Below are 10,872 nucleotides of genomic sequence, written 5' to 3' on the forward strand. Positions count from 1 at the left end.
TTTAAATAAATAAAATTTTTAAAAATCTATTAAATTTTTAACAAAGATATTTTGGGAATGGAAAGGTTAATTAGCAAATTATGTTAGAAATATTATAGAAAGTATAGTGAAGTACTATTATTATAATTTAAAACGAACGATATAATTTTAAATAATTTATTGAAATGAAAGTTTTATATGAAGACCAATTCATTGAACTTTAAAGATAATAACATGTAATTAAGGAAATTAATAATTTCGAATAAGCTGGAAACTGGGTGAGCATGAGTAGAAGCACAGTATCATAATACATTGTGTTCCACAACTCTACAAAGTTTCAAGAAAATCAATGAAATAGGGTAACTAGAATTCCGATGAGTCGCGAACATAACAAACACCCAAACAATATATATATAACTTTCAAGAAATTCCATCAAGTAATTTGGGAGGATATTGCAGCACACACAACTATAGAAATATTAAAAAAAAAACATTCAAGTCCAAAGAGTCTATTGTAGAATTTTTTATATACTGGAATTCCTGATGATTTACAAGTTAACGTTAAGATGCAATACTTTAAAAAGTTTCATTCTAAAAGAATCCAATTGTTCAAGCAGTAACAGAAAAATACCATTTGCCACTAACTAGATTTAGCTACTTGTAAATTTACCTATTTGTTTAATTAGTGTCACAGTTTAGATATGCATGCACTTTTGTTGTGATAACTACTTGCAACTTTTCCTCGAATGCCAACAAACTTTTACCTGTCTATTTTCGGTCGATCAAGTTGTTGGCATGCGAGGGATAAATCTTTTTTTCATAGATTAAAATTCATATAAAGATCGTGCTTTTGGTGATAATTCAGATCAAAGTCAATGCAATGCTCATGTTTCTTTTATGATTTGGCCATCATTCTCGCTCTTCATATGTACATATACAATGTTTCCCGAACTATTTGTTGATATAAGGTTGAATAGTTCTTTTACATTATACATAATGTATCAAAGCGAAATGTTCAACGTTCTAAAAAGATTTAATGCGTTGTAATTTGTCTGATGGTTCCATCTATACTTGGATATACATATATATATTTAATCTTGTTGTACCACCCTTTTTTCGTACGTCCTTACTGTGTAAATGTTCACTGCATTTACATGTATAAACATTCTCAATATTCTTTTTAAGATATAGCTCCAGTACCGTGTAGAACTAACCTATGCAGTGACGAGAGTGGGGGTCTGTTCTGTAGACCAGGCAATATAATACATGTATATAAGACCTTCTGTACTGACCCAGACACCGAGTGCAGCTGGAGCATACTACAAACTTTATACATACTATGTGAAGGCAAGACCGTTTGCTTTGCCTCAGGGTTGCGACTTTTTATGCCAAATACAACTTGCCTTCATGCTTCAAAAAGAAATGCTAATTTAATTGTGGATTATATTTGTATTCCCGGTAAGTAGTTTACTTATTCAACACCACTGTAGACGTCTGGTCCCTCTTACTTTATATATACTGAGCGAGTCCGGAAACCTTTTTTTTTAAAGTTGCCACTTGCAATCACAGCGCACTTAAAAAAAAACCTCGATAAGATAAATCTCCTTTGTCTGGGGTTATATTAATGTGTATCAACTCCTATTTCATATAAAGTCACGATATAATTAAGAAGAGTTTCGAATGAAAGGTGGCATAAGTGTTATCAATAAAAACGCAGACAGACAGACACAACTACATACATACATATATAAAGATAGACACAAGGGCAGAATAACCCAAAACTATGACTTTCGATACGATGCCCATCGGGCACCAATGAGACAGACGTACCTACCTTGCATACAATTTCTTGAGCAAAGTGGCTAAAAAATTAGTATGTCATCAGTACTTGTTTTTCCTTACATATGTATGAAATCTGACTTGCTAGAAATTAAAAAAAGTAAACCTGGAGCAAAAAATCCAGGAACGAGGTCTTTGGACCATGATTCAGGTCAGGTCACTAGTGGGGAAAGCGACCGCTATACATGTATATCGCTTTAGATTTTTCCTTAATGCCGAGAAGGATACAGAAAATTAAAAAAAAGAAGAAAAACTATGACCACCACAGAAAAAAATAAATGCTCTCGGTAATATTGACGCCATATCTCTGTGGACAAGTTCAAATTACAAGAAAATCTTTGGAACAAACACCCGGTACACTGGTATGACTTAGTATTTTGCATACATGTATGTTTTATTTAACATTCACGAACAATTGTTTATTCGTAGTTATATTATATTTTAGAGACACTGTCAAATGATCTATGCACAGGAGAAATGATAACTATGTCAAACTTGTTTGGAATAATCAAAAGTCCGGGATTTCCCGAAAACCCTTATGGTAACCCAAATGGTTGTTTCTGGGCTATTGTACCCGGGAAAAGTCAGTTAGTGGAACTAAAAGTCCACGTGATGTTCTCTAGAGAAAGTGTCAGTTATTTACGCATTACCTACACCGACTGTCGGACGATGAAGGTAAAGACAGAGTACTGTTGCTTGACAACGACACCTAACCAAGTACGTGAATCATGCGGCGCTGTATACATCCGCCATGCATCATACCGACCAGGTGACCAACATGGAAACCGCTTTGTAATATCATACCAAGGTACATATGCTTGTAGTGTGATAGAAACACCGCTTATGCATACTGTTATCTTTTATCACTCGGTTTTTAGTGTATGCAAAAAGTGAAAGAGTAATCAAGGGAACCAAAATTATAGCGGTAATCAAAACAATGTAATCCAGGGACAAAGACCACACATGGAAAACAGACATACACAACAAAGAACATAAAGTAACAAAAGTAAATGAGCAACTCGGACTCCACTAAAAACTGGGAGCATGGACCAGGAGCACCGTTACTTCTGAAAGATTATGCATACGTGCATAAAAGTGTGATGTAGTGGGTTATACACCGAGTAACATACTCAGAAAGCATATCACACTCGACTACGTGTCGGGTGACATACCTACCTCGTGTGTTAGATTACGTATCATCCACTACTGCAGGCAATATGTGTATAGTATTAGCGTTTTATGCTCGCAAGTAATATTCATATTACAATCTAATTAAAATCAGATCCATCAATGTTTCTTTCAGTCACTGCCTGTAGGATCTAACACCACTCCATTCTATTTTCTGTTCTATGACCTTTTCTGAATCCTCAGGGTTTTCCCTTGGAATAATGCTTTTAGAATCATGAAAGATGAAATCTCATTGGCTGGTGAGAAAGGTCATCAGAACAGAAAGTAGCGTTGCTAGATCCTACATGCAGTGACTGAATGGAACAATTGATAGGTCTAATTTTAATTAGATTGATTCATATTAGTATATAGCATAATCTGTTTGTGTTGCAGTACGAGAGTATAGGTCACTTCTTCCATCTTACGCCATGTATACCTCACAATGCTTTTCGTCCTCATCGCAGAATAATATGACTCTAACGGGTCCATACATCATAGATGACACGACTCAAACAGGCGGGAATAAAAGTAAGTGAAGTCTATATGACTTGGTAAGTCATATATTACTGGGTTATTACACAGGCTTTAGGTTAAAGTATCACATGCTTAAGGTTTTTTTAAGTGTTCTGTATTGGGATAAAAAATGAACAATTACAATGTATGCCTTGTGGGAAATATATATTCTTCGCCTTAAATAAACTTATGTCTTGCCTCAAATAATTATACATAGCCTATTGTTATTAGCCTAATGACTATAATTACTTTCGGATGTGCACAATTATTTCAGGATAGACATAGTTCAAATTCGCGCAAGACGAAAATATTTCAGGATTGGCATAATTTTGGTAAAGAGTGTGCAATTAGTTTAGCGCTAATACTGGCCCGATATAAGTGTATAAATCTCTCTATGAAATTGTACATCTACATCAAGATTCCATACTATAAAACGTTTGGTTTATTCGGACTAACAGGGGAAAGAATCTTCAATTTTCTTAATCTTTGCATTGGTAAGTTGCTTTAATGTACTGAATGTGACATAATATTACTCTACGGTCATGTTAAGCTACACATAACGGAACATTTTTATTAAAGTTGTCATCTATGTAATGTTTTAAAGTAGTTAACTCTACTGACTGAAAACATTAAGAACCGTTAGGACGGTTATGTCTCATTTAAAGTTATTCCAAAGCTACTCTCCATTCACATTTTGAATGCAGTGTAAGTCGTAATATATCTCTTGTGAGTTGAAACCGAGCTATTAATCGAGTATAAAACATTCGTTTGAATTATTATTCGCTGCATTTAGCAACCGAGGTTCCTCGAGCCTACATAAGCATTTAAGTAGCTGTCTTTGTAAGAATCATGCAAATTCTGTAATATGTGATACACCCTAAAAAGGCTACATATTTTTATTTTTGTAATTAAGTTGTTTGATGGGTTTATATTGTGAAATGTGTAATTATTCATTCAAATTTGCCTGCTCTTAGGAGATAATCAACATTGAAAATCCAATAGATTCTATTGTATTTGAGTGTCATTTACAGAGTTATCTCCCTTAATTTGAAATATGCAGTGCATCTATATAATTGTTATCTCCTATGAACATGGGTTGTATGAAAAACTACATGTTACTTTCTGTTTACTGTGATATTTTCAGCAAAATATAAAAGATAAAAATATGTAGGCTTTCCAACCATGAATCACATTTTACATGATTCTTAGCTGGAGTACTACTTAAGCAGTAGAAAGTAACGACCGATATTTTCTATAGCTTGACATCATATGTCCTAATACATTTTATCAATTCCGATTGAAATAAAGATACATGATTGATGGCTTTCCGTTAATTTGAACTAAATTTAACAAATTAATTTGATGTGCTGCTTATTTTACTCTTCTTAATTTGTGTTCCGTGGTCATTTACGAGATAATTGCTGTTGAGACGTACATTTTGAAATTATTCCCCCATGCAAAACAGGCGCTAACTAGTAAATTATTTGGCATGTGGAATACCTATAATTCATCAAACCAAACAATTTGAATAATTTTTAGCATGTAAGTTATTAAATATATTACAATTAATCTTGATGTGTGTTTTGAACAAAAAAAGGTAATAAAACAGATAAGCGGTCACTTTCCCAGTTGGCTAATCTCCGTCGAATCCGCCGCAATCCGAGCACATACATGTAATGAGAGTAGTTGCAACTTTTAGGATGTTCCGTTTACAAAGGGATATTTTTTTCTTTCCAAATGTTTGTCGTCAAACAACTTCCCATGGTAACAAAAGTAATGAATTACATGTATATGAGTACCAACATTTAAAAGGGGTTATCTGTTAATATAAACTGTAAATGTAAATGATCACCCACAAACACTAAGTATTTTCGCATTTCCAAAATCTATAAAACATGATAACTCGATTTTCTTTGCAGATAATGAAACCGACCAGGCCATCATTTCCTCATTTGATCCGGATAAGTTCGATTCTATATTTAGTAAGTTCATTCTCATAGATATTTGCAATGGTACGTCCTCTGAAAACAATTATTTTTTACCTTCTATAGTTTATGATATCAAGGTTTTTACCTTAATTTTGAAAACATGTGATTATTGTATCACATCAATGTTTTCATTACTATGGCAAGCCAAAGTGGACAAAAATGAGTATTTTCTAATATTAAAAATGATTTTTTAATATTACAAATTCATTTTCTAATATTACAGATTAGATTTCTTACATCACAAAACACTTTTTTAATATTAAAAAAAACATTGTTAGTATTAAAAATTCAATTGAACTTCTAATATTAAAAAACGATTTTTTTATGTTAGAAATTGATTTTCTAATATTAGAAAATGGATTTGTTGTATTCAATTACAATCTTTAATATTAGAAAATCATTTTGTAAAATAAAAAAAATGTGACTGACAAATTTATTTTCTAATATTACAAATTCAATTTGAAATATTACAAAATGTGTGACGTTTTATAATATTACTAAATCAGGATTTGTAATAATTTGTAATATTAGTAAATGAATTTTTGATATTACAAAATGAATTTCTAATATTAAAAAATCTTTTCTGATATCAAAAAATGATTTTGTAATGTTTACAAAGTCATTTTCTAATATTACAAAATTTTGATTTTTGTCCACTTTGGTTTGCCATACATTACACAGGTTAACACTATGCACCTTCAATTGTCCAAGTGGAGTGTTTAAGTGTAAGTGTTTGTAAGAATCAGGCAAAATGGGGAAAAATTAGAAACATGCATGTCAAAACCCCACCCATAAAATTTCACTCAAGAATGTTTTCTCTCTTTGAAAAGACAATTATTTGATCTCTGTATAATTGGATTTGCTCAGATTTTGTTCAATAAAATCTTAGAAAAATGAGGTTTTTGGCAGAGTTATTTTCCCTTGAAATGTTCATTTTCAGTGCATTTCAATGAAATTGTAACTCAATTGTCCAGCATGATATGGAAAATCTTTAGTCTGGTTTCCGTGATTCTGATGGTGAAAATAGTCAAATTAAACTATCAAAATATTTTTTTTCGTACCATATTTCACCCACAGCCTGATTCTTACAGAAACTGACACTTAATTATATATTTCTAGCGGACCTCAGTTGTTAAGATGAAAAGTGTTTGAACTAAAACAGCATCGCATATACAATTTTGACAGATAAAACAACAAAAGCAAAGACAAAAATACCAAAGAACAATTGTAAAAAATTACATAAAATGAATTGTGTTTTTTCTGCTTAGGGTCTATCATAAGTTAAATTTTTTTGCCATTCCAGAAATCGTGGTAATAAACTTTTTTCTGTTTGTGGTTGCATACTGGTTGGTTATAGGCATTTGTATAGTGTGTTGTCGGTAAGTGATACAATGCAATGAATTAGTATTAACAAGTAATATAACTGTGACACTGCCAATTGTAGAGGCGATTCTTGAAGCAGTCTTTATAAACATCAGAATGGGGAAAGGGGGTGGGGTTCGCGCAAGGCAAATGCCACCAAACATTGTTAATTCAGAAAGAGTTACAGACCACTAATTATTGATTGTCATTCTGTTGTTGCAATTTTAACGGTTTTCCATCCGCAAAGGACGCTTACCTTACCGGTGCACCAGGTCCATGCTCACAGTTTTTAGTGGAGTCCGAGTTGCTCATTTGCTTTTGTTACTTTGTATATGTGATTTTAGTCACTTTATGCTCTTTGTTGTGTATGTCTGTTTTCCATGTCTGGTCTTTGTTTCTTGATTACATTCTCTTGATTACCGCTATACCCTTGGTTCCTTTGATTACTCTTGCACTTTTGAGATGAAAATTATATAGATTGTAAATTAATTGGCATTTCTTAAGAATTGTCGTTTTGTGGTTTTTTTTTTTTTTTTTTTTTTTTTGAGTGCGAGATGAGTTATAGTTTTCTCCTATAGTTCTGTGTAGATATGCAGTTACGTAAAATATGGCATATGTAGATCAAAAAAGCATAGTTTTTTGTGTATTTTTTTCTGCACCAGGACTCGCCCCTACCATTAGCAGTGTCTGATTTTGTAAATGGAAAATCATTAAAGTGTAGATGCGGTAAAATGTATAGATGACACAGACAGTTTCATAGTCAACGTCTGACTTGTTCTTAAAGCAGAAGAAATATATAGTTTTAATGTTGTTGTAAAGTACACGTATATATCTCCCTTCCTTATAAAATATCTAAACCATAAAGATACATTGAGAAACGAAAGAATGTAGGTTTAAAGACATGAATACTTTGCAAGGAAAAACTTGGTGAAAGATATTGCTTGGAGTTATATATTCACATGCACGTGTTTATTTTACTTGTGCTCCTTATAAGAATCATGCAAAGTGGGATTCATGGTTGTAAAGCATACATATATTTAGTTTTGATATTTTGTTGAAAATGTCATAGTAAACAGAAAGTAACATGTGACTGTCCATATAAACCATGTTCATAGGAGATAAAAATCATTTAGAATGTACGGTAGAATTCAAAATTTAGGGAGGTAACTCTGTAAATGACACTAAAATACGATAGAAACTATTGGCTTTTTGATGTGGATTATCTCCTAAGAGCAGACAGACTGGAACGAATAACTACTATACATTTCATCATGTAGACCTATAAAACAACTTTATAACTAAAGTAAAAAAAATATGTAGCATTTTTTATTGTATCGCATTTTACAAAATTTGCACGATTCCTACAAAGACTAATACTTAAAGCTTCAACAATTTTGTAGGTACTGTAAACTACGTAAGACAGGGGAATACAAGCTTGCAATGCAGTCGGATACCGACTCCGGTCACTCGGGACGTCGGACTGACCCAGGAGGGACATCTATGCAGACATTCTCAGAAGGTATCGAAGAGTCACCCGATCGAGAGACGTGCTTCAATCACCTAGAAAAACGAAACACCCGGATGTACACATCGATATCATCAGATGGCCCTTATGCATCCGTAAATAAGTCGTCATACCACCCTGAACAAAACATAATTTCGGTTGATGACAATAACGTATCAGGTAATAGGACCTCAAGTTTCAGACCTCCAAATATAAAAAATCCATATGCATCTTATGATAGTTTAGATTTTGATGAGCCCAAAGAAGAAACATCTGATACACTGAATGGTGACATGCTTGCATCAGTATTGTCTAAATGTACTGTGGATGAATTCCCCCCTCCTCCACCACCTGAACTATTAGAAAATCAACGTCCTCCTTCTCCCCCTCCTCAAAATGATTCTCAGGGTAGTAGTTCAACTAGTCTTAATATTGCATATCAAAACGGTGCTAAAAACGGTAACCCGGATGTTCAACATTACACAATAAATGATGACGATTATGCGATTGTTCAAAAACCAAAGAGAAAACCCCAAGTAATGCCAAAGCCAAAACAAGCTCATAATCCAATGTATGGAAAAGTTCCACCAAGTGCCTCTGTGACGCATAGAACAACACTTCCTAACGATAATCCGGAAGTGACATTTTCTGAAAATGCTCAAATTCACGAATTAGAAGAGCCTTCTCAGTCTAAACGACAGCAAACAGGATACTTACCACAACATCATTGTATGCTAGAATGCGATGGTAACCACCCCCATAACTTTCCGCCTCCTGCTCAAATGCATCGACCACGTGTAAATGGTCATGGATACGATGTAGAATCTCCAGATAGTCACGCGAGATCTGAACAGTATTACTAGTCATATGTGTTAACTAAATAGTATTTATTTATTTATGTGGAGTAAATTATATACTTTTGTACAACTTTTATTATCTTACATTAAACATGAGTGAACAGTAAATAATTTTGCGAATGTCTTGCTAATTCTTTTCTCAACGCGGCTTCTCCGAAAAATGTGTATAGTTCAAATCCGAAGACATTTCAAATCCAGATCACAATGTTCACACTGTCAAATCGGTGGTTATTGTTATCAAGACGATTTTCGGTTGTTGGCAGCTTGACGAAAACAAATATTTACCGCCTTATATTGTGTCAAAAATTCTTCTGAAGGTTATCGTTTCTACTAAATAATTGTTTATTTTTAAATTCGTGAGAAAAAACATTTTTTTCAACATTAAAAAAATAACGAAAGCAATTATCAGTATTATTGTCAACAATCGGCCCTTAGCAACAAAATTGGCGGAATGACAATGGAATTTCTGATAAGGAATTATATTTTTTTATTGTTCATATCAATTATAAGTACTGATGTTGTTTTTTTATCAACTGAGAAACGCATAATGAATAAAAAGAAAGACAACTCTGCCTCGATAAAAGAACGGCTGAAGAAAACTATGATTAAATCGAAAATGGGATTTAACTGACATCGAGTATAGAAACAGCTCTTGAATGGTATAAACTTCCCATTCACACCATTCGTTTTCCCCATTTCTGCTGTCTCCTTCCCCGTTCCTCTTAGAGTATTATGTATCCATTACCTACAGAAAATGCTCATCTCCTCAAGATCCTCATTTCATTTAACTTAATATATCAAATATTTACATTATAACATTGAACTGTTGATTTTAGAAAGTTCATTGTTTAAATGCTATTTTCAATTAAATTTGATTTTTTTTATATAAATACAATTTTGTTGAAATGTATTTCCCAATCCCAATATCTCGATTTTAAATCCCCTTATATACAAGAGAAAGGGAAGTACATGTACAAAATGTAGTATGGTACATGTAATATATAATGCATGGCAATAAGTTGCATCATGGTGGATATCATCAGGCCAAGACGAGAAGAATAAACTTTTTTTAGAGTTAAGTATTTAATATAACGGGATAGAGGGGGTTAATATGGGTCAAGTTAAAAGTTGCTGTTGCGACTACAGAGACTTTACTGACAATAATTCCCTTTTATTTGATCCAAAAATTACAAACGTCCCATTCTATGGCGTTTAAGCGGATTGTGGTTAATGATGAAAAACCAACGAAAAACGGTTCAGGACTTTAAATGAAACGCTACCGGGTGTTCGTTTATTGCACATAGAAATATCACATTTTCAAGTACTATATTCCTTTTTACCACCTTATTTTAAAAAAATATATAATAAGAAAATTAGGAAAATGCAAAAAATGAATGGAATGGCACAGAAAACTGCAGCAACAAAAATTAACACAACTGTAAGTTGTCAATATGTCAGTATCTAAGCAAAGTTATTATAGTTCAGCATTATTCAAAACATATCAGTAAGACATGAACGTATATGGAATGATTAAACGTACCAAGAAAGATAAGAACGCTTGCTATGAATGATTGTTCTTTTATGAAGTAAGGTATGATTTAACGTCACATCCATGGGGTCTAAGTGTTGGTCTCCATGCCACTTTGTAGGAAAATTTCATTTA

At 32.9% G+C, this 10,872-nt stretch overlaps 1 protein-coding gene across 1 annotated transcript in view; it reads left to right on the forward strand.

Moving 5' to 3' along the window:
* The window catches only part of LOC148603136 (uncharacterized), a 52,390-nt gene extending 43,073 nt beyond the window's left edge, over positions 1 to 9,317 (forward strand). Inside the window, exons 3-8 of the mRNA XM_088551501.1 lie at positions 1,165 to 1,437; positions 2,264 to 2,626; positions 3,379 to 3,513; positions 5,418 to 5,480; positions 6,790 to 6,865; positions 8,249 to 9,317. Coding sequence (XP_088407627.1) covers positions 1,165 to 1,437; positions 2,264 to 2,626; positions 3,379 to 3,513; positions 5,418 to 5,480; positions 6,790 to 6,865; positions 8,249 to 9,215 — 1,877 coding nt within the window. The 3' untranslated portion in view covers positions 9,216 to 9,317. The remainder of the gene's footprint in view (positions 1 to 1,164; positions 1,438 to 2,263; positions 2,627 to 3,378; positions 3,514 to 5,417; positions 5,481 to 6,789; positions 6,866 to 8,248) is intronic.
* Positions 9,318 to 10,872: the final 1,555 nt, after the last annotated feature.

Source organism: Perna viridis, chromosome 11 (genome assembly GCF_037379345.1).
Source record: "Perna viridis isolate PV_CMFRI_1.1 ecotype Kerala chromosome 11, ASM3737934v1, whole genome shotgun sequence".
Classification (NCBI taxonomy): domain Eukaryota; kingdom Metazoa; phylum Mollusca; class Bivalvia; order Mytilida; family Mytilidae; genus Perna; species Perna viridis.